Raw genomic sequence first — 26,474 nt, 5'->3', positions numbered from 1 at the left:
TGATCATACCTTCGCAATGGGCACACCCATCGGATTATTTATAACGGCAAATAGAATACTACTACCCAACAAATTGTGTTATAGACGCTGTTCAGAATAGTTTTAGATAAAAATTCTTTAAATTCTCTTACACATGCAGCGGCAAAACTGTGACAAACATGATTTCATTAGGGTTTTCCTAAAATAAAGCCGCACTGCATTGTGCGATTACTTCATTTTGTTGTGTGACAAGGTTGAAAAAGTTATAATAATAGCCGCTATAGCTTGACAGCCGCATTTTGATTGTTTTACAAAATTAATATAATTTCTAACTACGATAGATTTGAAATTTGTATATTGGGATTACTGTAAGAGTACAGAAATCTCCTATAACGATTTTGCGGCTTCGAAGCCGAAACGTACGTGAATGTGCGTTGTCGTTGGTTAAAAAAAGCCAGAGCGCACCTAATTCGCGCAATAGCGACGCCTTAAAATTTCGGAAAGCATGCACTTTGATAACAATGGAATGCCAAGCAGCGAACACTCACAACTTCCTCTGCATCACCGTCGCCACCACATTTATATGTAGTATGTACTTAGGTAGTATTACTGTGGATATTCTTTTGCATGCTTATGTAGAACGTTCATAATAATTTTTGTCGAGGGTGTCGGGGAATCACAGTACTGGTGGGATAGACGCCGGGTTTTCTTCTGTTGTTAATAAATTATTGGTTTCAATATTGTAGCATATACATCAGTCACCGAATCAAGTGTTCCGCAAAATACCGTTCCATAAGCTGGATAAAAAACATTACATTATACAAATAAAAAATTTTAAGAGTGTCAACATTCAACGTTGTTTGGTCTGGAAATGCATTCTTGAGATCGCTCCGTTACGTCCGGCATGGTGTCCTTTATTTTGTTTTTTCATCACAGAGCAAACGCCTTCTCGTAGTTCTCGATGAGCCAGAAGGTCTTCATTATCCCTTTTCCCTGTGCGGCAGAAAATTTGAGCATACCAAGCAAGAAGTGCAGAATCACTGTAGCACCAATTTTATGAATATGAATTGAAGACTTTAGCAATGTTTAAAACGCTGATATTTTCAACTTGTGCATCTGCTGTGACAATTTGATTCTAAATTCTCGGTATATGTAAATACAGATATTCGTCATATGACGAATAGTTCAAAAATAGGTATAATAATCAAAAATAATAAGGTATAATTCAAAATCTTAACTGACGTCAGTTAAGATTTTGAATTATAACTAGTAGCAATAAATTAACGACAAGAAGTGAATTAAATGTGTTTCAACACAACGCTTTATGCAGTGCTGTAAAACACTTCTGTATTAATTTTCTTATTATTTAGCTGCAAGTCTTCGACTGTAGTTTGGTAGAAAGGTACCTTAATATTGACAGATCCTCTGGCTTCAGTGTAAAAGCTTGACTCGACCATTTCCTTTGTCGCCATGCTAATGTGGATTCTTCCTTCTGCACAAAAAAATCTATTCATGGATATTAATCCTGGGTATACAGTACACTGCAGTATTTCTCCTTTCCCCTCGTTATAGTGGGAGTACTGCAAGTTTGTCGGTGAAACTTGACCTTTACTGACACTAGTAACCTCTGAATGTCATCATTATCGCAATACTATAGTGGCAGTTGTAATTTGTTACACTATGGCCGTACCATTTAAATGTTACCAGAGTACGCTGTAATTACTCTCTTAGCTTACCTTGTCCATTGCTCTCCATTCGACTTGCTGTATTCATTGTATCCCCGAACCTGAAAATATTAAATTATACAATCTTACAAAAATAACAAGGCACTCCCTGCCATTAAAAGGCCATGTCTGTATGTCACAGAGTGATGTATAAGAATAATCAAATATTGCAATTTACTGATCTATCTGTACTGTAGTATTTGCCATGCATTATACTCACAAACAATATCTCGGCATACGCTTTCCTATAACCCCGGCCACAACGGGACCTAAATATTGCCAAGAATACTTTTAAGCCGTCAGAAACGCACATTCACCGTTGGCATAAAAATAAATTAACATATTTAATTTTCATAAACGTAGCGAGAACAATAAAGTAGTACTTGTTTTATTGCCCGTTTTATTTGTACCTGAATTAATTCCAACTCTTAATTGCACACTTCGCTCGGCAAGACCAGCGTTCGGAAGCCTTCTCACTGCCTTGACAAGCGACAGTGCAAGTTTGCTAATTTCATACGCATGTTCTATTCCGTTGCGCATTGGAAGACCACTCGCAATCTATAAAAGTTCGTTATAATTAGTAATTTTAATTTGTAAGAACAGGTAGATATTTTGCCTAGCAGAATACATATATAAATGCGTGTCGTTCACTTACTACATAGGAATCGTTTATGGTCTCAACTTTGTAAACGTCGAAGGCTTCGATAAGATGGTCAAAGTGGGAATAAACCATATTGAGAAAAATAATAATCTCCAATGGTGAGCTGGTAACAACGATGTCTTGAAAGAGAGGAATATCACAAAACATGATAGTAGCGCTTTCAAACAATTCAGGAGCAATTGGTAGTTTGTTGCGAAGACGTCTAACAATCGATCTAGAACACAAAATAATGAACTGTACGAAAATTAAGCACAATGCTGTAAGCACTAGAATATTAATTTCTAATAGTTAGTGTAAATCGTTTTACACGCTTAATAAAGTGTCTCGCGGTCTATTGCCTAATTATAGTTATTAAAAGTTAATTATTGGATTTTTCTTTTCGTGTATAACCCGGATGCGGAAATGTAACAGTACGTACAGCGGAAGCATTTCTTGTAATAACAAGTCCGCTTTGTGCATTTCTCCTTCCAGTTCGCGGTTCCGCTCGACAACCAGATGTTCCAAATCTTCGGCTTGCTTTTCGAGCCTTTTCATTATGTGAACCAGGTACGTAGTTGGTCTTCGTAGGACAGAGCGGAAGTGTTTGCGGAATATCCGGATCGTTGGACGTTTACTCGGAATACCAAGGCACAAACGGAGTAAATACTGCAGCTTCTCAGGCATGACCTTTTCGGGTATTGCAGGTATTCTGTATCCATGATTGTCGATGATTTTGTTAACAGCTTCTACAAGTATCAAATGCAACGTGTGTAGAAAAAAATTAATTTAAATTTCTTAGTTGAAAATGCTAATTGAAAAGAGAGCAGTTACCATGAATAGAGTTGATTGAATCCAGAGTCGCTCCGTGGGGCAAAGATCTGGTGTACACTTCGCAAAATATGACTGCCAGCGAATATATATCACTTTCTTTAGTTGCTAAATGAATCTTTTTATGCTTTTCTCCTTTAGTTGTTTTATGGGGCAATAGTTCCGGAGATTTCCACAGTAATTCCACGCAATCGACTTCGAGACTTCTTGATATGTTAAGCAAGTCAAAAAACTTGCAATATTTTGCTTGAGCTATTTTTAAGCAGTATCTGGCATCCAGAATGCAAGATAAACTGTTCAAGTTTCCGTGTAGTCCAGCTGAACTTTGGTGCAGGTAGTCCAGACCCTATCAATCAGTCAATGAATTTCATCGCAATTTTTTGTTAATGGTAACAGCACACATGCACACACCGATACAATATAGTAACTTTTGTATGTTTTTTCTCTTAAAGTATCACGACGCGAGTTACCTCTAATATATCCCACATCAGCGAGGACTTTAGATCTTTATCGATCACTATATGTTCTTTTTCAATAAACTGGCGCAGCGTTGCTTTTGAACCGTACTCGGAAATAAGAAAATAATCCGCCGTATACCGAACAATGCCTCCAAAGCGTGCGATGTTGTAGTGAGATACGCCCCTCAGCTATTCGAATGAATGCAGTCAATGCACCATGTTACTGTGCCTTGTATAATGAGCGAATACTATACGAGTGTTCTAGAATCGTTGTCTGCTTTCAAAACTTCTTCATGTATTTTAAAAATTACTATACGCTACGCGTTATGGTTAATAGATTCTTTAATTAATTACAACAGTACATACGTGTACATATGTTGTCGCTGTTTATAGATATTAGTTTCGCTATCGCTGAACTAACGCATCAGAGAAGTTCGATACTCGACAGGTACCAAATACTATTTATATGATACCTGATAAAGCGTGATGAGAAGTTGTTTTTTATTTGCGATATGTTGGATGATGTCCATCTCTGGAGTTTTGGAAATATTTAAAGCATAGACGTGCCGCGTAGTGTATCTGGCAACAACTCCTAGCTTCAAGTCCGCAAGCTTTTTAGTAAAGTTGTCGGTCGTATCTTGATATCTTGGAGCAAAACTAAATTTCTCAGGATCAAGTATCCACCATGGATCATAAAGCTCCTGGCGCCGTTTTGTCCAGCTGCAAACCACAGACTGAAATCAGCTGTTTCATACTGTACTGTCAGTACATGTGCAGGTATACGATTGTAAACCCAAACACCATGTTGCAACCGTATGTACTTCAGTACCAATAAGCAAAGCTGGCAAAGGTCACCAGAGCAATAAAAGCCGCCGCAACCGAAACTCCAGTTTTTATGGCCGAACCTGAAGCAACAGTGCATGAAGTAGTAATCATCACAAAACGCAAAAAAAATTACGCAGGCAAACGCAGATTGACAAAACACATCAGGTTAATATTTTTGCACATGTGCCTTTTATGATTACGGGCAATATGCCATATTATTGCGCTTACGCTAGCGTACCTATGTGGGAAACATCGCATTCGTTTTCTCGAAATCCACACAACGGTTTATCGGGAGGAGGATCGTCTCGGTTAACCCAGTACCACAATTCTGGCACGATATTAACAAAACTTCGGGATGTGGCATTGTAGATCATTGCTACCTACAAGTAGCACTTAACTAGTCAGAAACTCAGATATTTAGCCAGCTAACGCATTAGAGCAATAATACTATTTTCGTACTTCCAGGTTTGTCGTATTAGGGTTTAATCGGCTGACAACAATGTAGTTCACCATGCCCCCATTCTCATCCGTAGCATATGTCCGTCCGGCAAAATTAAATTCCCGATTGAAATACGTTTTAATAAAATCACTTTTACGCATGGTGAACACCTCCGGATAAGACTCGTTGAATATCTGCATAGAAAATTCCATAATAATTAAAGTTTAATATCTGTGCCGAGGCGTTTTCGTGGAGCTGCATATGCAATATGCATGTGAATAATCTTACAGCTGCGCGTGAGAGATTGCATACCTGAGCAAACATCATTGTTGATTCATAAACCGATGTTATTTGTTCGTTCTTCTACAAGGAAAGATGCCGGAAAGGGTAAACAGACTTCCTTATATTTTTATGTATTTCAAGGAAGACATTTCGGGAATTACTTCGTCCCCGGGAAGAGTTGTCGTGTTATACTGCCGCTTTCCCTCTTCGGCTATTTCATCTGTCAAATTCTTGATTTCCGTCCAGTTCGGATTCATTCCGCTAAGAACGATTAGATTCCGGTACGCTACTGACGCTATCTAAAACAATCCACCAAATTAAAATAATTAAAAGCTGAGTACAACTATTTAGAGTGCACCTCTTGGCAGCGATATTTTATATACTTTTTAACAAAGTGTGCAAGAACTGTCGTCTACAGATATTCTGTTAAAAATTTTATAACCACGTCGCTTACCGCGTTATTCTTTTCGTCTCCCTTTTGGTTCCAGTTGACAGCTTGTATACCGGGACGCTCGGTAGGTTGAAGTGTGATAAAAACCTTTAACAGAAGCAGCGCTTTCTTTATACAACACCACAATTAAGAATTTATCGATGAAGCAATACATTAATTAGGACTAATTGGTATGATCAATACATTTTAAGTGTAACATTTACGTTCGCAAAACACTCTTAAAATGTAAGTGAATCGACCGGAAACAACCGCCACTTACAAATCCTCCAGACGTCATGTTTAGCAGATGTGCCGTTATCTAAAAAAGTATACAAAAATTGGATCAAATTCACAAGTGGAAGAGATTTGCTAGGAAAGCAAAGCTCTTGACCATCAACAATATTAGTAATTTATTGGTGCTGGGTTCACTCATTAACAAGCATCTGCTCACCATTAAACGCCTTATGTAAACCGGCATTGTAAGGAATATGAACACTGAAAGTAAAGCAGTGTTATTGATTTAAGTGGTTAATTTTAGTTTAAATCGATGCGGTTTATTTATTTTACCTCTGCTACGGTCTTTAAAACTTTGTAGGAGTTCAGTGTAATCCTGTCCAATGGAAGAGTCAATTTCCCGAACATAACCTGGATATTTTTCTCTGTCCATTAACTTTTTGGCATCCCCACATTGAACAACAAAAAAATTGGCTAATCCCACGTGAAGGGAAAGTGTATCACAGATTAAGGTTATCGTTCTCCAAGAATATAATTCTAATAAAGCGGCAATGGCGGCTCCAACATCCGGCCCGGCAAGAGAAGCTGCATTGATCAAGATATGGTCAGGAAAAGCTTTTCTCAGAATTACTCGTACCAGCAACACACTATGATAAAACTTAAGTAATTTTACAAAGTGTTTACATAATTTCGACGTTACCTGTTGCGGCTGTTGTGGAATATCGTGTTTTGTTTGTCAGTCGCAGATCTCCTGCCACGCTAATTTAATAAAATTAGTCACCACAATCAGCCAGTCAGCTAAAATAGGACCTAATCATACCTTGTAAAGTAAGGTAAATCGTATTCTGAAACAAAAATTTCAGGAGTTATTTTGAAAAATCGAGATACGGAACAACAGCTATTTACAAGAAGCAATTTCATTTACCACGAGCAAGATCAGCCAGCTGGATTGCTTGAAGGGAGCACTCTGAAAATTCAAAATTTACGCGCTTGCAATAGGGTAGAACCAGGTAATGAACTAACAAACGGAAAACTTATAACCGACTGGTTATATCATCCCTGACACAAAATTTATTGAATCACTCAATCACATTACTACATAATCCGTGAACTGCAAATTATAAAGGTTGGGTTCGTGTATGCTTCAATAATATTAATTAATTAATCGTAATGTTAGCTTTAAATCTTATAATTTTCAGAAACAGGAATATAACTAGTGCAAGTAGTGTTTCATAGTTCACGTATCTGATAATGAGCCGGTCTCTTATAAAGTAATGCTTATATGCTTTTAGAAATCCAATACTTGTTGTATACAGCAGAACAATATTTTGTAGACGAATACGGTTAAATCAAGTTTTAAAGAAATGTTAGCTGAGCGTGATTGTACGAGTTCTGTACTGTATGCATACCAGGGCTAGCTAAGACAGGATAGACATCATCGGATTTAAATATATCCGAGCGATTATAATAAAAATCCAAGAAAGCTTCAGGCACATGGTCTCCACCTTCGGCACACAGATCGTAGCCTTCTTTGACCACTGGAAAGTATTGCATATTCCCCAAAGATAGCGGATACTGCTTTTTGATATGTCTAACGGCAACTTCATAAGCAGGTCGAGCCAAAAAATAACCGTATATGGGATTGTTGCCGACATGAACCGATACTAAGGCCACGTTCTTAATTATCCCTTGCACTCCACAAACACCGAAAAATATTAAACGGATTACAATAAACAGCATCTTGATAATATCCACTATACATGACCAACACGCTCAACGTGAGCATCTTTTGAGTTCGATAATATAAGAATGTGGTTAACAATACAGGTACTGTAGTTGCAGCTGGAACGACAAGTACGGTCTAATAACCAAAAGGGAGTAACCATCGCTGCCGTCAGATTTTAATTCTCACGGGAACTGTCATAGCAAATAATGTGCATGTACCAGAAAAGTTTATCGGTGGGTACCACGTACATAGGCTAATGAAACTTGATACTGAAGTGGGGAGCATGCAATGATAACAATAATACGCTTCATATCAAATATGCCGCTTAACGGAAATCGGAAGTCTATATGATCATCCCGAGGCTGCCAACATATAATAAGCAGATTCTAATGTCGTCTATCCCGAACAACAGACACCTGATGCGTGCAGCCACATATGCACCAGTGCATTTTTCATGCATTAATTAAAACTATGGTGCATTTTAGAGGATAATATCGGATACAAGCTTCTGATTGTAAGCTTACTTGACGTCGTCGGAACCAAACATGGTTCCAGCATCAGTTGTCCAGATCTAATAGACAAGACGGAATTACCAAGATACTCGTATACTTAACGCTAGCCGCTACGTCTTAAATACACTGCCCGCTATAGCTATCGAGAAAGTATGATTTCGTTAATGCACGCAGCCTTGCTTTGCTCTTTCAGAATTAAAACCTCAAAACACGCACTCGCTCCGGAAAATAATTACATCAAGTCAAAACTGAGAAAATACTAAATTTAACTTTTGAAACCTTACCACAAAGAAGAACTGTTACTATGTAGTATTTCCTACAGTGCCTTTAGTTTCCAATTTATCGTGAATCTGCGGTTTTTTCGTGCCGTACAAATGGCTGCAAATCGATTGGCTTAACGCTTTTATGCTTATAATGTTTATTACCGTACATATGGTAATTGAGTCATGATTATATGGGATTTTTGCGTAATTGTTATAGACCTAGAATGACTTAATACTTGTTTTTGTGCTTTGTGGATATTCATAATACTATGCATGCCACACGTTCTGAAACTGAATGAATCGCATCTACAAATTATATTTTTGCACTAATCTAATACAGCTACTGTGTTTGAATTTAAAACTATGTTATTGCGCGAGCAAATGAGATGTCCAGCTAGTCCTTATATTCACATATTGCAGCCAGTAGCCATCGGTTTATGTTAAGTGTGCAAAGAATTGCGGCAATGAAAAACTTCGCTGATTGTGAGCACAAAAAATTTTTCACGGCGCTTAGGAGAAAAATGCGTAATTTTATCAGAACACATTTTGCGAGGCAACTGAAACAGGCGCACATCGTATATTAAAGGCGAAAAAACATAAATCGAACTAATTATTTCGTCAGCCAGAACGTGTTCATCACTCCTTTACCCTGCAAAAACAAGGCCTATGAATACCCAACGAAAGCGTCTACATCCAACAAAGCAGCAATAGATAAAGAACAATAAATCGAACCTTGACATATATTTCTCCTCGTGGTATCACAAAAAAATCCTTTCGATGCATTATCATAGCACTAGTTGTTTCGCTGAGGTGAATCTTTCCTTCTGCAAAACATTTATAAGGATAGACACAATGTGTAGTAACATTCAAATTGTAACGAGTTACCTGTCACCGCTTATGCATCTATTGTACTCTACTGTTTGTATACTCGTATAAGTGGTGGAGTGGTGCGCAAGCCGCACATATCATTGCAAATTACAGTAATACTAAAAACTTCAAGACGTGCTCGATTTTTTTACCTTCTCCGAGACTTCCCATTCTACTGCATATGTTGATAGTATCCCCAAACCTGCATAGATTAAAAGTCATTACTATACTAGTACAAAAAAATAATAGTTAGGTTTCATAGATGAGCAAATGCGTACAAGCAGTAGTGCGGCATTTTCTTCCCAACGATTCCAGCCACTACTGGACCTGCAGACAAACAGTACTACAAAGTAGCAATTATTTCAGCCACACAAAGGATAAAGGACACATGGGCGTGCCACTGACCCGTGTTTACGCCGATGCGACTTTCCACCGGGCGGTCCGCATCCAGAGGACTGTGTATTTTCCTCGATGTTTTGATGAGTTCCAGAGCCAGATTGCATATCACAACGGCATGCTCGGATCCATTGCGGACCGGTGCTCCACTTGTAATCTGTCACAACAAAAGGTGTCTTATAACGATAGAACATGCAGAACAGCACTTGCACTACTAAGCCTGTCTTCGTAGTTTAAATGTTGTCGCATTTTTACTACTTATGAAATACTTATGCAAATTATTTTGCTTACAACATAACTATCGTTTATAGTTTCCAGTTTGTACACATCAAACTGTGGTATGACCTCGTCGAACGTTGAGTAAATTGTGTTGAGAAAACCTATAACTTCCATGGGTGTACACTGCAAGCCGACTTGTGCGAATTCCGGTAGATCACTAAATAATACTGTCACGCCATCATAATATTCCGGTGCAACTAATTCCTTGTTGCGAAGTTGTTTTACGAGTGGTCTGCAATAAATTAAAAGAATTTCTGAAACTTTAATGCTTTATAGGAAAATAAAATTGTGATAAATAAAATTAGGACAACCACCTGCATTAATGATAAGTATTTGTACGGTACTTAGAAAGATTCACTAACGTACAGGTAGAGATCCTAAGCTGATCGACTATATACACAAGTACAATATATTATAGCCGGTACGTACAGTGGGAGTAATTCCTGCAGAAGCAAATCAGCTTTTTCTATTTCATCCAAAAGTTCCAGAGTCCTGTCCCTGACCGCTTCCTCCAGTCGCCTGGAATGGGACTCCAGATCCCGAGCAATTTGTTCAAAATACGGTTTTGGCTTGATCATGATTTTCTGTAGTTTAGCACGAAAAACTTTGGTGTTTGGACGATTTTCAGTAAGACTCGAAAAGCACGAATTCAGTAAGTGCCGCAAGGGGAACGCAACCAACAACTCCTCTTCCGTGATACGAAAATTTCCTTCGTAAATTACTTTGGCTGAAGTTACTGTAATGAAGACAATACTTTATACATCATCAACGTTAACCCGCTGCTTAAAAAAAACAGTTGTCGAATATGTGGTTACCTTTTACAACATCGAAAGAAAAATCTTCGATGTTATGCGGCAGCTTGTGCGTGATAATTTCATAAATTATCATCGCCATAGCGAAGATATCAGTATCCCTTATATCTTTGAGCGTTTGGCGAAAGTAGGCACTTTGACCTTTCAACCGAATAAATTCGACAGGCTTCCATAAACTCTGTACAGCTTCCAGATGCCCAGCGTCATGGACTTCTTTGACAGCATTAAGAATTTCGTAAATTTTATCATAACCGGTTTGGCAAATTTTAAGTGAAAATCTTGAGTTAACTGAACATAAAAAACTGCTTAGATTTCCGTGACCGCCGAATACTGTTTTCTGCAAATATTCCACACCCTGAAATTAATGAATCAAAAGAATCTTATACTGGACACGAACCTCGGAAAAGTACATTCGCCGCTCACGTACCTCAAATAAATCCCAACACAGTGAACAGTGCAATTTAGGATCCATCCTGAATTCTCCCATACTCAGCAGATGGCGTAAAGTGCCCTTTGAGCCATATTCGCTTACCAGTATTACCGTGTGTTCAATTTGGGAAATGCCGACAAGTGGAGCAATGTTTTCGTGTGCGATGTGACGTAACTATAAATATTTCTCTTTCCGTAATCGTTGCATTCATGTCTTACTCATAAAGGTCAACGCTGGCGCTTACATTGTACAAATACGCAAGTAACTTCCGATGCCGGGATAGCGGAATGCCCTGTCCATTGTTCATAGACAGTATCGTCGCATAAACGTTTTGATAACGATAATGCATCCTAAGGCCAACAATTCCGTCTTCCACAGCCGTAAACGATTCTATCCTTTGGATGTGGGCTTTGTTAGCAGGATATGTCAAAGCGCCCGGCTCAATGTACCACCATAAATCGGCTAAATCTCTTTGACGTTTTATCAATCTAAATATGTAATATGGATATAAAAAAATGTCTTTGTTTAAAGCTTAAATGTTTTTATTTAAAACTCGTACAAGATGACGCCCGCGGTTCCAATCGTTACCACTGCCAAAGCGAATGCTGCCGCAACACCTTTGGTCATGGCCGATTCTGTAACCAGTTGATATGGTAAATTTTAAATTAAAAACAAAATATCTCGCAGAGGTAAGCCTTAACCTGTATAGGTCACTATAGATTGTAAATTACCTGCTTCGGTGTATGAGCATTCATTATGGGCAAATCCACAAGGCGGTTTGTCTGGAGGCGTATCATTTCGATTGACCCAGTACCACAAGGAATAGTTCACATTTGTGAACGCCTCTACCATCGGATTATATATCATTGCTGTCTGCCGATAACAAAAAAATTGCGTAGAAGTATACATTCTATGATTGCGTTTATATCCAAAGATTCAAATACTGATGTTATAAAAAATATGTGATATACATAAAGCACAACATACAATAAAGGTGCTAAGCACAACCTACCATGAAAAGTTTGCTAACGGGGTCCAAGCGAAGGACAACAATGTAGTTTATCATGGCACCGTTTTTATCCGTAGAAAAATTCCTTGCTGCGAAATTGAATGTCCGGTTGAAGGTTTTGGATATGAACTCCGGTTTAGCCATGGTCAGGTCTTGAGGATAATTTTCGTTATAAATCTGGAAGTATATACCCACTTGTAAGTATGTACTTCTACCACTAATAAATAATTACAACATTATAAATAATATATGCATGATACAGATTGTCAATTATTATGAATACAACAGAAATTTAACATATACGCAACACATTAATTTATTTGACCGAGTTACGTATGTAGTCGTTGCTGGAGTCTCGCATTTACCTGTGCGAACATCATTGTCGACTCGTATATACATATCTGGAGTTCGTTCCGCTAAATACACAGAAATATAATGGGGCACAAAAGGTCAGAAATGAAATTGCCTTAGCACCACGGAAAGTTAAATATTATTTATGTGCAAGAGAAGAATGTTCCGAAAATGCTAAATAATGAGCAATAGCAGTATTGCATGCCATGTGTCGCACCTCGTCCCCTGCCGGCGTATACTGATCAAAGAGCTTCCTTTTTTTACTGGCAATTTCATCGGTTAAGTTGGTTATTGCGTTCCAGTCAGGATTAACACCGGTCAAGACAATTAGGTTTTGATAAGCCCGGAATATGATCTAGAAACATTAAAAAAGGAAATGAAGCGGCCTGGATGACAGTGCAGTGCTGCCGAAATATAATGTGTTGCAGCGATCCGGCCTATATTGCTGGCATGGGAAATACAGTACCTCATCTTCGCGGCTGATATTATTATAGCTACGATTGCCATCCGGAGCAGTCATCCAGGTAATTGGAGAAATGCCTGGTCTCGTGGTGGGCTGAAGTGTAACGAATACCTACATATATATCAACTCAAACAGGCGGTCATGTTTAAGTGAACCTTTAATTTTCGCGTCAAGGACTCAGAGAAGGTAAACGAATATACGGATGATGTAGCTAGGATTGCAGTAGGTGCGACGGTGCGTCGAGTGTGAACGTCGTTGTCAGCATAGTTGGTTTTAAATTCGAGCACAAACTACTTCGAGCGACTTAATGCAATAGCGCTGACTGTATGGATCGATTTGATGTAAAAACACATAGAGCATCTTCATTAAATTAGCTGTTATACCCTTCATGGCGGACCATCATAGTAGAAAAAAGAAACGTTACGTGGCGCAATTACCCTTCGTTAATGGACTTTACTCTGCACGAGAAGTAGACCGTTTGTACTTGTACCGTTTGTCACAACTTACATAGTCTCCTTGCGTTAATCCTAGTTCGCTTGCTGCAAGCTGAGAAAATATTCCAAACAGGTATAAGGCGGCATTTTGTAGGTATTTGACTAAGTGCATGGTAAGAATCATTGCAGAAAGACACTTACCATTATTTTGCGGAGAAACGTTGGTAAAGTAAGGAAAATAAACACTGTAATGAAAACAGACTTGCTATTTCTGGATATGTATTCCTTTTGGTCATTGCCTGCATACGATATGTATTCAGTATCAATATGTGCTTTGCACAGAAGATATTTCGCACTAATTGTATAAGACGTATTTCTGGAAAGTGGCCGATAGCTGCGTTTTGTAGCACACAACATCTTTGACCTTCCGGTTGTTTATCCGAGTAGGATTTACTAATTTAACGGTTCGTGCATTCTGAGATCGAAAAGGACCTGACTTATGCTTCTATGAAATATTGACACCGATTGTCTTTTATGTCATTCCGAATGCATAACACATATAAAATTTTCTGACATGTTATCCGGTATGGGGAGTTTGCACAAAAGCGCGTAGGAATAATTGATGAGTTCCTACCTCGACATCTGTCCTTAAATTCTGTCAGATAGTCATGGAACCGTTGTTCCTCGGCGGTGTTAATTTGTCTAAAGTACCACGTGTAACCACGGTCGGCCAGCATTCTCCTGGCATCCCCGCACTGTATGACGAAGAAATTGGATAGGCCGGGTGACTGTTTCAGCTCGTCGCAGATCAAGGTTATCGTACGCCATCGAAATCTCTCGAAAAGTTTATATATTGTCGTAATAACGTCAGGTCCAGACAGCGAAGCAATAGCGGAAGTGGTACTGTAGCGGTTTTTGTTCACCAGTCGAGTGTCCCCGGCAACACTATATTTAAATAGCAAAAGTGTACGGACTTTATGTAATCCCATCGGTATTACACTTGTTCAGACATTAATACCACGGTATAGGAACATGTACCGGATATTTACCTTGTAAAAAGTGGGTAAATTCCATTCTGCAACATAAAAACTGGTTCTAGTTATAATAAAACGTTGCCATTCAAAAGTTCTGTCGTTCTACGATTTCTCAATACATCTATGTTTTTACATATGGATGTATATATAAAAGGGTACATTTTAAGGAGTACGTAGCAGAAGCTCTGCAGTCCGCAATAATTTTGTAGACTGTTTGCATAGCCTCCTGATACATGGAAAATCAACAATGTGGTAAAAAATGTCAGACACTCTAAAGATTCCCAGGAGCCACAAAGGCTTGTTCGCAAATTATGTCAATATTAGCGATGAATAAAAAGTAAATCTTACCTCGTGCTAGATCTGCAAGGGGCATGCTTTGATCTGAGCAATCTGCAAGATGTTAACGCATTTAATCGTAATTATGCCCATAAATCGTTCACGTGCTCTATTGAATATGTGTAGACTATACGGTCAAAATAGATACAAAAGCGGGTATGATAACTACAATAACAATTTCGACTTCAGCCACAATATACACTCATGATCAGAAGGGTATTAAAAATTGTGCATGCAACAGTGGGTTTCTTTGAGCGCTGCAATAAAAACATGAAATATTCACTAAATATATTCTGCGTACCGGCGTGGGCTAGCACTGGAAATTGAGTTGTGTTATCGAAAATTTCTGTGTTGTTATAATAGACTCCGGCGATGAATTCTGAAACAGATTTGGTTTTGCAAGATAATGAATTTAGGTAGGTCGATTTTGTTTAGACTTTAATAACTGTTTATTTCAACGAAAACCATATTAAGCAACAGCATGTACTTCTATCATGGTGTTTTGCATCGTTTCCATTTGCAATCTAATCAAGTTTACCTTATATGTGACGAAATTATTTTCCGGAACTGAATTCATTCTCGTATCCAATTTCCAGATACGGATATAATTTCTAAATTTATTCTTACCTGGTGTGAAGTCTCCCCCTTCCCGGCAAAGGTCATGGCCACGTAAGAAAAACGGCACATGCCGCATATTGCTCAAACTATTCGGATACAGGGCTTTGATATGATCAACCGCAACCGAAAAAACGGGAGCAGACTGATTATATCCGTACAGTGGATTCGAACCAATATGTATGGTAATTAAAGTGACATTCATTAGCTGGGAATCCAGTAATTTGAAGCAGCAAAATATTAACAATAATGAGACGCCTAATATGTGTATTAAACGTAGGTCGTGCCAGGCATGCATGGAGTCCCGATCGTTTAAATGCTGAGAAAAAATATTTACTGTCTGCTAAAAATGCTACAGCAAATGCCGGATGTCTCAATAGAATCACGGACTGGTCGGATGGTTTTTCTGGAATAATGTGCCGTGCAATTCCCAAAGTGATCTCAATTATCAAAATAACTGCTCGAATTCCCATATACCTGCAGCGATAAACTGCTTTGTTGGGTTTTAAATGTGCTGACGTCTCTGTGCATGTACTCTGTGCATATACCTGCATTATTATACCGGCATCTGCACAGCGCTTCCGGTTACTTGCGGCAAGCGGGAGAGTAGGAAGGAGCACATCGGATACGTCGGCGGTTTTGTTTGAGTTAACAGGATCGTACACAAACTCCGAATAGCAAAATCTTCTAAAGCACGCGCGTACAATAACTAATGCACAACGTAGTGAACGTACAGCACTGACGGCCTGTGTAGGATATTCTAGTATGGGACATCTGCATATAACTGCAGTCATACACATACTGTACTTCTACTCTTTATATTACGGAATAAAATAATTACTAACAGCCACGGCGCATCCTCGGCTTTCGGCAGTTGCTTAAATCGGTGCTTAACACTTCGATGTCAAATAGCAAATTAATAACGAAGGAATGCCAAATAAAATGTGCAAGGCTTTTATTATTCAGCAAAGCGTGAACTAGCCGTAACGGCTCAGGCGCAGGAATAATATTAGTGCAGCAGGCGTTATGGTTTCCAGTTTCTCCACCATAATCGGAAGTAGCTTGGAAGATCAGAGAATCTGTTCCAGGAAAAAATGCTCTATTTATACAGCACTCGTATAATGCAGTACTATCCCCTTCCCAAGGCCTTTCGGAAATTTAGTGACCCTTGATACGAATTGATAAAATGCGAGATATGTGCTCATGTCTGTTTATTGTAAGTGAAACTAGATGCAGCAATCGCAAAGTACGGCTATGTTCTTTATAACCTGAACACCTTATTGCACAATTTTTCGCCCAAAAGTGCAAGAAATAGTCCTGATGGAGGGCAGTACGTAAGTCCTGATGGAGGGCATGGAATCTAAAGATATTTTTTGCGTTTAAATGGCAGTTTGAAGGTACGTCAGACTGTATGTACTCTGTAGTGCAAAAAAATCCTCCAAAACGATGTTGAGCAATTTTATTTCGGTATTGATGACTTGCGAAGGATTGTAGTTCCAGCGAAATGATACAATGATCTTGACCTGGGCGGTTGTTCCATAGGATCATTTTCATGTGTCGTGCGTAACGCAAATTCCATTGTACTCTGTACGACCAAGGGATAATTATCGTAAATGCTTCCACGCTTTCTGGGCTGTATGGTAAAATATTGATTTTAAAATATGAAAACAAATTTCATTGCTCGAGTGGGATATGCTTAATTTATTGCGCTTCAGAACAATTACGTATTTATGTTAGCCCATTGCAACAGCATTTATGCATGGTATTGCTTGTACACCAGCGGAAAATGATTTTAAATGTACTTTTACGGATTTGCAAATTTTATTATCTCTTCACAAAAATTTTCACAACAACTTCGGGAACAATCGCTTATTGACAGCGAATACATGCGTGCACCATGGCATAATACACACACTATAACGTAGTACAAGAATAAGAATGCGCTATGCTAGTATAAATGGTATGCCGTGCTTATACGCCAGCTGCTTACCATTATAGCTATTGTACGAGTCCTAAAAGCTGAAAAAAAGTTTAACAGTGTCTAGTACCCTTTGCACTCGCATGTAATTAAGTAACGACAAGTACAGTATACAGCTTCCATATACCTAAACCAGAATCCTCAAACAGCGAGCATGTAATGATATAATTACAAAGGTATTAAGTGATATATGATATGGCAAATATAATTAATAAGTCAGCGATGTATAATTAACCTGATCTTTATTTTGTCTGTTCAGTTTGTAGCAAGGCTATTGATATGGCGTAATTCTAGTGTGTACTTAACGATATTCTACTATGTTGTATCCACTGGCATCAAATTTACTGCATGATTTTTTCTACTTTAAAAACGCTCGTACAATGCTGAATGCTGCATTCTGTTGATGTGTCAGGAAGCATGCTGCACGTTAGCCACTGCAGTTGATTCATAACTCAAAAGAGTACTTTCTTGCACGCTGATATGCACATCTCCATACAAATATGCTTGGCATTTAAATTGTTATTCAAGAAAATAAAACACCAACAGCACGCCGCATCTCTTACAGAACGGAAGATGCGCTAGTAGAAAAAATTCCTCCGGCATTAAGAATTTTTTAAGGTTGTAACTGGCTCCTTCGGGTCTGTTGTCAGTTCGTATCAGAATTTGATAGCCAGTATGTGCGCATCGAGCCTTTACCCTAAAAGTGAAGTTAAAAATTAATTTGAACTACATATTACTAAAAAAAGCTAAAGGTATCACACTATCTGAAGAAATTGTAGGAATTGCTTCTTTCAGTTATAAAATACACGATATACAATCGATAATTGTGCATTCAATTGTTTGTGGTGACTGCGCGCGCACCTTTACTTCCACAAACCCTCTCAGGGTTATGCTATATGGAGAATAGTCTCCAATAAGTTCCCGTGTAAACTGGCTGATCTGGATTTTACCAGCTGCAAAATAACGTTTTTTATCAAGGGTCACTGTGATTAAAACAACGAGTCACACACCAACAACTACCGAAATGCTTTAGTCGAGTGAATGTATGAGATCGTTCTCACCTTCTCCAGTGCTTTCCATTCTGCTAGCGGTATTAAGCGTGTCCCCGAATCTGAGAACAATAAAATTATCGTCTTAAAGGATAAATTAATGCTGATTGACAAAAGTCATTAATTATGGATCTTCGCAGATCAGCAGCGAAGCAATTTAGCACTTATACTCTACCTGGAGAGCTAAACCGATTTAAAACTGAGAAATTATAAAACATTACTCATTGGCTGCAATATGCATGTAGAACCGACAGTATCTGCCGCCTACTGTTATAAATGATAAACAATAAACAGTACGGATTAACTTTTCAAAAAATGCACGTATTTTGTAAATATGTACAATAAATTACTGCGCAGTTTTCACTTACAGGCAATATCTTGGCAAGGTTAGGCCAATAACTCCCGCTGCACACGGGCCTAAGTTAACAAAAAATTATGATATGGTTAATACACGGTATTCAGAAGCATGTAAAGATACACCGGAAGTCCAGTAACTGCAGCGATTTATATGGACTGCATTTTATATTGCGGTCTCTAAACAGCGCATACTACGCAGTACTAGTTCTTTTGTTTTATGTGCAGTACCTGAATTAATTCCTACACGCAATGTGGTGTCGAATTGGGATGTCGCGATGCTGTTAGTTCGTTTAACGGAATGTAGGAACGCCAACGAGAAATCACATATGTGGAAGACATGCGTATCACCATTGCGCTGGGGCAGACCACTAACAACCTGCAACAACGCCACTAATGTACCAAAGTTTTATGTAAATCAAATGTGAACACAATTCCGAAAAGGTCACTCTCTTGATATTACAAGATGGATGTCCTTCACGGTCTCCACTTTGTACACGTCAAAGTTGCCGTGAATCTCGTCGAAAATGGAATACAGCAGTGTCAGAAACGATATGGAATCACTGGGTGGACGCCGTTGTACCATATCAGAAAATGCCGGGACGTCGCTGAACATGATGGTCACACATTTGTACAGCTCCGGCGAAATAGTTTCCTTGCTGCGTAATTTTTGGATCACGATGCTAGAAACGTATTTATTCTGTAAATTTTCACACCAGTGATATGGCACCCCAATAAATTACCTGGGCAAAATTTCGCTGAGTATATCTTCCACTTTTAACCGCTGGATCTCAAGTTCCCGCGTTTTTTCCAATACCAGCACTTCTAATTCTTCAGAATACTCTTGTAGTTTCTTGCTTAAATACCTTATTAGGTCGTGTGATTTCGGAAGATATTTTTGGAGATCTTTTTTGAGCGTTTTGACTGTTGGTCGCTTATGCGGCGGTAAAAAGCACTTGTTGACTAAGTACACAGCATTCTCCGGAAGTTGATCAAACGGAATGGGAATAACTTTGGTATGCGAACCAGTTTGAGCGGCTATTTGTAGCGCAGCTGTAATAATACAGAATTCAGAATTATGAACTTTGATTATTCAGATGGGTTTGGATATTGCAAAATTGCTACAAAGACAGCAGCTTAATACAGTAAACCTAAATTAGTTTCCAGTGCGGATAAAATTAGTGTTTGTTTTACCTTCCACTGATTTTTCCGAGTCAAAAATCACATTATAAGGCACGAATTTTGTTATTACTTCCAAGAAAATAACTCCAAATGCATATACGTCACATTCTTTAGTGGAGCATTTCCTCAGAAATGCTTCGATATTATTTCGTACAACAAGGATTTCCGGCGCTTTCCATAACATGTCAATAGTCCGATAATCAGCTGAAGACCAATTTATTATTGGTCTCGTTGCATAAAGGTCATGATAAAGTCTCAAGTGATTTATGTGGGATAGTTTCAAAATATATCTGGAATCGATAATGCAGTTGAGGCTGGTAATGTTTCCATGATGACCGTGATGTTTTCCATGCAGGTAATCCATGCCCTACAAGAAAAAATGTTTTGCAGATACGTGTATCTGTCCTGCAGAAAAAATTATACAGTAGCAGGGCGCACTTCAAGCAAATCATTTAAAACGGATGACAGGACTCTTTCATCCGATAGCATCTGCATCTGTCCATCCAACAACAACCGTAGACTTCCTTTACCGCCTCCACTGGATATTAAGAGAATTTCGTTGCTCTTAACAGGACAAACAATTCCGAAAAAGTGAGAAATATTCGCATGTTGAAGATGGTGTAGCTATAGTGAAAACAGCATGCACGTCAAGCGATTCTGATTTCGTTTAATTTTAAAGTGAAACTCCACCTCATGAAGTAGTCTACGAAGTCTCTTGTTTTTCTTGATTGCTTCGCCATCGACAGTAGTAGTCGGCTTAATTGGAAGAGCGTAGATCTCGTGGGTGCCTAAAAATCCCTTCCGGCCCAGATACATCTTGCAGGGAGAGTCCTCAACCGTAAGTGCATTAGTCTGAAGGGTCACAACTGATGGATCCAGCAGCCAGCGCATGTGATCGTCGTGTCCGCAGTAACGTATGTAACTGCAGCCCAAAGGTTACCATATACCCGCTTTAAAATAATAGTGGCGGGCGTGTATACCGGTATGGCCATATACAAATGTTAAGTCACACTTATTCGCATAGCATATATCTGCATATCACTGAGCAAAATGTAAAACAGGACAATTTGACAATTACCAAACAATTCCCAAAGTCAGTGAAATAATAACCCCTGCTGCAACTCCACCGGCAATGGCTCCAAGCATTAAGGGCGAACCTAGAAGGATGGCAGCATTCGTTTGAGCACCGGTCAGCGTACGAATGACGACAAACACCCTATCATCCAGACGTAAGTGGGATCCTGCTTGCTTACTGTTGTCGCATTCGTTTCCGCGAAAACCGCATAAAGGCTTGTCGGGAGGAGAAGTGTTTCTGCCGACCCAGTACCACAGTTCGTTTTTGACACCATAAAATTTCATTGCCACAGTATCGAACACCATGGCCGGCTACGAAACAATAGCACATATTTCGTATGTTTTGAAGTATTAATGGAGCTTTGTCGCGGTTTAAATTGCTAATAGGGTACAAGATATTTCTAACGCACCTCCATTATTTTTGTCAGCAAATTCAGTCTCAGAACAGGAACATCATTTATTTTCGAACCCACAGCATCCAGTGAAAAATTTCGGGCAGCAAAATTAAATGAGCGATTGAAAAACTTTTGTATGAATTTGGCTTTCGGCATTCCCAGTACTGCAGGATAGTTTTCGTCGAATACCTGCAATTCCATAACGATATTTTTTGCTACTTGCCCATTTGTAGATTTCTTAATTTGGTTGCTATAAAAATTCCACTTTTTCTAGAGTATGCAAAGATTTGCACTTGGCGGGCGAAGTGAATTCGTTAGATTTTTATAAACATAAATCGTTTGCTACTTTAATTAATGTAGTGCACATTTTGACCTTGTGCGGGGAAACTCAAATCATTCATGTTTTTGTACCTGAGCCATCATCCGTGTCGATTCGTAAATTCCAATTTGCATGTCATTTTCCTGTAATCCGCAAAAATTTACTAGAGAAGCATCGACTAAGCAAAATTCATGGTGCGGTTTGTGCAGGTTATTACTGGTACAGATTTTTTATTCCACCGAAAATGCGATTTTATGATTTGTATCCCTTATTTAGCGTTACCTTTATTCAGCAATAAAACTAGTGCTATCGTTTATGAGGAACTGCTCCACTTTAAAAAAGTCTTTAAAATTCTGCTGCAGTGATTCGAGGAAAATTTTTACCGTGCACGTTAGATCAAGTAGCTTGATTATGATGGGAGTAAAAAAGCTAGCAAGTGCTACGTTATTAATTTTCAGTTTTTGGTCCTCGAATTGCATTTATGAGAGCTCTTACCTTATCTTTAGGCGGATATGAATAGTTGAACAAGTTCTGTGCTGTAGTAGATATTTCCGACGTTAGGTTAATTATTGTGTTCCAATTGGGGACAACACCAGTTACGACAATCAGCGTCTTATAAGCCTCCATTGCACCCTAAAAATACCCTCAGTGATCGGTATAAACCGGTAAATGATTTTGCGAGCCGTACTTTTTACTTACGATTTTCAGGTCTGTGTATTACCGAATAAAATTCACTTTGTCAAATCAAAAATATCACGCAGCGCATAAATTAATGAGCACGATCACTAAAACTGAATTTTACCCAAAGTCGACATCATATTATCGATAATCATAGTATTCCGTAGTTATGGAATTTGGTCGACTATTATAAACCCATACAGACGGACAAATAATTGTTATACGCAATAAGTTAACAACAGTTGTTATTTTGCGGTATACGTCGTTTTAATAGATCGTTTGCATTTTTTACCAGGTCATTGTTTGTTCCGGCGCTCCATGAAACAGTATCAATGCCGGGTCGTTTTGTGGGCTGTATAGCGATGAATACCTGCAATGTATTTTTTCCGCTGTCATCAAATTTAGTGAAATCGAAAAGGATTATATGCTGTTTGATTATGATAGGGACTTGAGCACGTGCTAGATTTGGATCCTAAAGTGTCATCAACAATGCCATTCCCCCTTACTCCACTTTAGCTGGTAATGTTAAAAGAATATATTTTCAAAGTGGATTGAACTGACTTCCGCTGCTATCTGTTATTGCCAGTATTAATACGCAGCTGCATCATACTGCTTTATAAAATATGTCATACAGTACAGATATATGAGCACTGAAGTACGGAAGGTATCTCCTTCAAAACGCAAAACTTTGAAAAACGGGATCAAATATTTTGACTCTGCATGTTAACGCATTATGATGCTGCAAAATTTTTTTAGTTGAATTCTAGGCAACTAGAGTAGTACTACTATAATTATATTTTATTTCGTGCTTACGTATTCTCCATTCGTCAGACCCATCGAATAAGCGGTAACCTGGAAAAGCGAGAGCATAGTACATTACACGCAGACATATTTTAAAATCGTTAATGATAAGCTACTGAGTCCTGTAATTCCCTGTCATTATGGATTTGCTTGGACGAAAAAAATATAAAATGTGATGGAAAGTTTTATCAAATGCAGTTAGAAGGTAATTTGGTAGCTGCATACATGCAATGACTTGCGATAGAAGTATTTTAACTTACCATAAACTCCCAAAGGTATTCCGGAATGGTCAATATAAGGAACACTGCGAAAAATGCAAAATTTGTGAAATAACGTTAGTTAAATTAGCCGTTTCCTACTTGGACAAGCATTTTCCCACTATGTAGTCACCTCGAACAGAATCTTTCAGGAAGGCCAGATAACTATGAAAATCTCGCTCCTTTGCTGAGTCGTATTCTTTATTGTACCAGTTGTATTTTTGATTTGTAAGAAACTTCCGTAAATCCACACACCGGGCGTAAAAGAAATTTGCAAGACCCGGAAGATGGCTCATACTATCACAGATTAAGCCTAACGTTTTCCAGTTGAAGCGCTTCAACAGGGCGTCAACACAGCCTAACACATCAGGACCGGCAAGAGGTGCTATTGCGGAAGTTGTGGGATAACGTTTGCGGTTGGTCAAACGTGAATCACCGGCAACACTAAATGTCAAAATGGTTGCAGGTTATGACCCAGTGGTGCGATTATAAACCGCTTTTACAAAGAAATTTCAATATTCGAGGAATAGATAGCTGGTGAAATTAGTGTTCGTCGACCAAAAATATTTTAGTCATCTTACCAAATATGAAACTTTCAAAATAGGGATGACGTCAATGCAATATGTCCAATACAACGGTAAATTATAGCCTCCCTTACCTTGTGAAAAGCGGCAGATCGAACTCTGTATAAAAGTTAGAAGCGTGAGGATGCATAAAAGGAATGCAAAAATGTAGTATCAAAAGCTTCATTTAGGAATTATATCTTTGTTAAATGTGTAGTGCCTTTATAAAATTAAAACAAACTGATGTGGGCAAACGTTTTAATGCCGTGAGTAAAATCACCAAAACGTAAAATCCCTGCCAATATGTTTCATTAAGAAACAGTATTAAAATTGCGAGCTGTACAAGAAAATTTTACATGCTAGATCTAATTCTAGATCTAAATTACAAGTCTCACCTCGTGACAAGTCAGCCAGTGCCAAAGCCTGATTTGTGCATTCTAAAAATTACAGAACCGCTTTCAGCAAAAAATTCAGAGTACTAGTCGATTGCAAAGCATAACATTATTTTTAATGCTCGGCGGCGTGTAATAATATGCAATTGGTTTGTCATGCACTTGGCGAGAAACTAAAATGCCCCTTAAAACTATAGGTTATAAATAAGTGTTTGAGGAAAGTTGTTATTCCGCTCTAGTACTTGAAAAACTGGACGGTTTACCTGGGCTTCCGAAAACTGGATATACGCTTTTGTTTTTAAATATTTCCGGATGAGTAAAATAAAAAGCCGTAACAAATTCATTCATACGATCACCACCATCGGCGCAAAGGTCATATCCAGGTAAGAATAACGGTATGTGCCGCAGACTGCTTAACGTTGTTGGATATATTTGCTTGATGTGTTTAACCGCAACATTGTAGACAGGTGCCGCAGCAAAGTATCCATACAGAGGATTATTACCAATATGCACACTAATTAATATCACATCTGCTGTCATAGCCCACGGAGTTCGTAATAAAAAAAACGAAAAAAATAGTGCAACTTCCGGTGGACGCAATAATTTGTGCATATGCCTCCAGCATTTGCAATTATGAAAGTCAAACATCCCTTCTCCTGACTGAGTTCATAATCAACATCAAGTGACATGCGAGCACCGCGCCCGGGTTTGAATTTCGCGTTTTCGGTAAACCTGGTAGCCGCTAAACCTTGGGACATTATTGACAACAATCCTGAGCGGGTTATCCAATCACACAAACAGTATTGTCAAGCTATTAAAGTAAAATGCCTTTCCGCTTCGATTCCGAAATATTATTTTGATAAATCGATAGTGCGGTATAGATGATGGCTGCATTCGATAGTTGATACTAAATATGCAATAATATATGCATATTGCAGAGACAAAAATGCAGAGCAGTGGCTTCTGCCATGGGTCAATGCATTACCGATCAATGCGCACATTTTCTCGTCATGAATAGTGTAAACGTGGTTTTTGGTCGCATACCATCACTCGATCCATCCCGTAACGGAATCGACCACCGGGATTATACAAACGCGCGTAGCTGATCCGCAGAGGTGCGTCGAAAGGTTACTCGGTCCGTAAAACTTGGGCACAGCTGCATCACACACTCTCACCGAGATCGTAGGAGATCGTTTGGAATTTTAATCAATTGTGGATGACAAGACGTTCTTAGCTGCTTAAGTCGTTAATAACTGACGTTCATAGAACTGTAATCAAATTAATATGCCTGCCGCAATTGGGTATACAGAAATGCAGTTTTTGTGCTTACAGTATTACAAGTAGTTTACATTTGCAACAGTGCCGGTTGTGTAGTCGTATATGCTGTCGTGACTGTATACGTACTCTTTGGATCACAAAATAATGAAACGAGTGCTTATCAGTATAATAAAAATGCCGTTTACCGCTGGGAATACAATTGTGCAATATTGTCCCAGTTAAACCGCATTGCGTGCATTAAATATTTTAGGCTAAAAATAATGGTAGACGCATTTACGGTTTAACCATCAGTTGGCGATTTAGATATAAATAATTGAAGTCCAGCTTCGATGTGTAATGTTTTATGTATTATATGAGAATGAGTATAACATAAGAATTTTTTTACTCAGGTTTTAAAAGATATCTTTCCTGCGTCCATAGGCATAGCATATACCGGTACAAAGTGCCATTTGTACCGGTAGACACTATACTTACTAGACAAGCAATCGTTGACAAAGGCGCAGATAATCGATTGTATTCACTCATTTCACTGGCGGTTCATAAAAAAGCAATGCAGTACAGACCTTATTAAACCCACTTAATGTTAGAGTTAAACGCAATTTTTTTAGAAATATCTACATAACGGTCAAATATATTACTATAATTACCGTAGTTATCTATCTGCATTGCAGAGAAAAAAATATCGAATGAAATTACAGATGGTGGTGCTTCGTAAAGTACAGATATGAAGCCGCATGCTTTGCGTGGGCGCTCCATGCTCACCACAAGTCCGCATATCTCGTCCGTGG

General features: G+C 38.6%; 3 protein-coding genes across 3 annotated transcripts; all 3 read right to left on the bottom strand.

The window, feature by feature from the left end:
* Positions 1 to 699: 699 nt before the first annotated feature.
* Positions 700 to 7,669, bottom strand: LOC129594316 (atrial natriuretic peptide receptor 1-like). Its single transcript, XM_055490958.1, has 23 exons — positions 7,249 to 7,669; positions 6,765 to 6,806; positions 6,660 to 6,684; positions 6,540 to 6,598; positions 6,173 to 6,424; positions 6,057 to 6,100; positions 5,886 to 5,924; positions 5,630 to 5,713; positions 5,337 to 5,474; positions 5,206 to 5,256; positions 4,914 to 5,087; positions 4,693 to 4,834; positions 4,459 to 4,534; positions 4,103 to 4,349; positions 3,642 to 3,818; positions 3,175 to 3,517; positions 2,783 to 3,089; positions 2,359 to 2,578; positions 2,114 to 2,261; positions 1,924 to 1,972; positions 1,716 to 1,765; positions 1,386 to 1,471; positions 700 to 972 (listed from the first exon to the last, which is right to left on the bottom strand). Exons 1-23 carry the CDS (start codon positions 7,577 to 7,579, stop codon positions 910 to 912), a joined length of 3,147 nt encoding a protein of 1,048 aa, XP_055346933.1. The 5' UTR covers positions 7,580 to 7,669; the 3' UTR covers positions 700 to 909.
* A 1,109-nt stretch (positions 7,670 to 8,778) lies between these two features.
* On the bottom strand, positions 8,779 to 15,414 carry LOC129594281 (atrial natriuretic peptide receptor 1-like). Its single transcript, XM_055490911.1, has 21 exons — positions 15,379 to 15,414; positions 14,431 to 14,456; positions 14,016 to 14,326; positions 13,583 to 13,626; positions 13,455 to 13,493; positions 12,951 to 13,058; positions 12,702 to 12,839; positions 12,499 to 12,549; positions 12,137 to 12,310; positions 11,856 to 11,997; positions 11,684 to 11,759; positions 11,369 to 11,612; positions 11,122 to 11,298; positions 10,698 to 11,049; positions 10,312 to 10,618; positions 9,895 to 10,114; positions 9,613 to 9,760; positions 9,486 to 9,534; positions 9,360 to 9,409; positions 9,073 to 9,164; positions 8,779 to 8,989 (listed from the first exon to the last, which is right to left on the bottom strand). Exons 1-21 carry the CDS (start codon positions 15,412 to 15,414, stop codon positions 8,951 to 8,953), a joined length of 2,823 nt encoding a protein of 940 aa, XP_055346886.1. The 3' UTR covers positions 8,779 to 8,950.
* Positions 15,415 to 17,753: 2,339 nt separating this feature from the next.
* On the bottom strand, positions 17,754 to 25,581 carry LOC129594323 (atrial natriuretic peptide receptor 1-like). The gene is made up of 22 exons (XM_055490966.1): positions 24,672 to 25,581; positions 24,412 to 24,453; positions 24,112 to 24,136; positions 23,587 to 23,897; positions 23,457 to 23,500; positions 23,209 to 23,247; positions 22,688 to 22,765; positions 22,213 to 22,350; positions 21,810 to 21,860; positions 21,414 to 21,587; positions 21,183 to 21,315; positions 21,008 to 21,086; positions 20,620 to 20,851; positions 20,368 to 20,553; positions 19,942 to 20,296; positions 19,491 to 19,800; positions 19,211 to 19,430; positions 18,979 to 19,126; positions 18,762 to 18,810; positions 18,406 to 18,455; positions 18,206 to 18,297; positions 17,754 to 18,041 (listed from the first exon to the last, which is right to left on the bottom strand). Exons 1-22 carry the CDS (start codon positions 25,054 to 25,056, stop codon positions 17,991 to 17,993), a joined length of 3,192 nt encoding a protein of 1,063 aa, XP_055346941.1. The 5' UTR covers positions 25,057 to 25,581; the 3' UTR covers positions 17,754 to 17,990.
* Between the last annotated feature and the right edge of the window lie 893 nt (positions 25,582 to 26,474).

Source organism: Paramacrobiotus metropolitanus, unplaced genomic scaffold (genome assembly GCF_019649055.1).
Source record: "Paramacrobiotus metropolitanus isolate TYO unplaced genomic scaffold, Prichtersi_v1.0 Parri_scaffold0000067, whole genome shotgun sequence".
NCBI lineage: Eukaryota > Metazoa > Tardigrada > Eutardigrada > Parachela > Macrobiotidae > Paramacrobiotus > Paramacrobiotus metropolitanus.
Note: the sequence above shows the minus strand (reverse complement) of the source record. Positions and strands in the feature narration are given on the sequence as shown.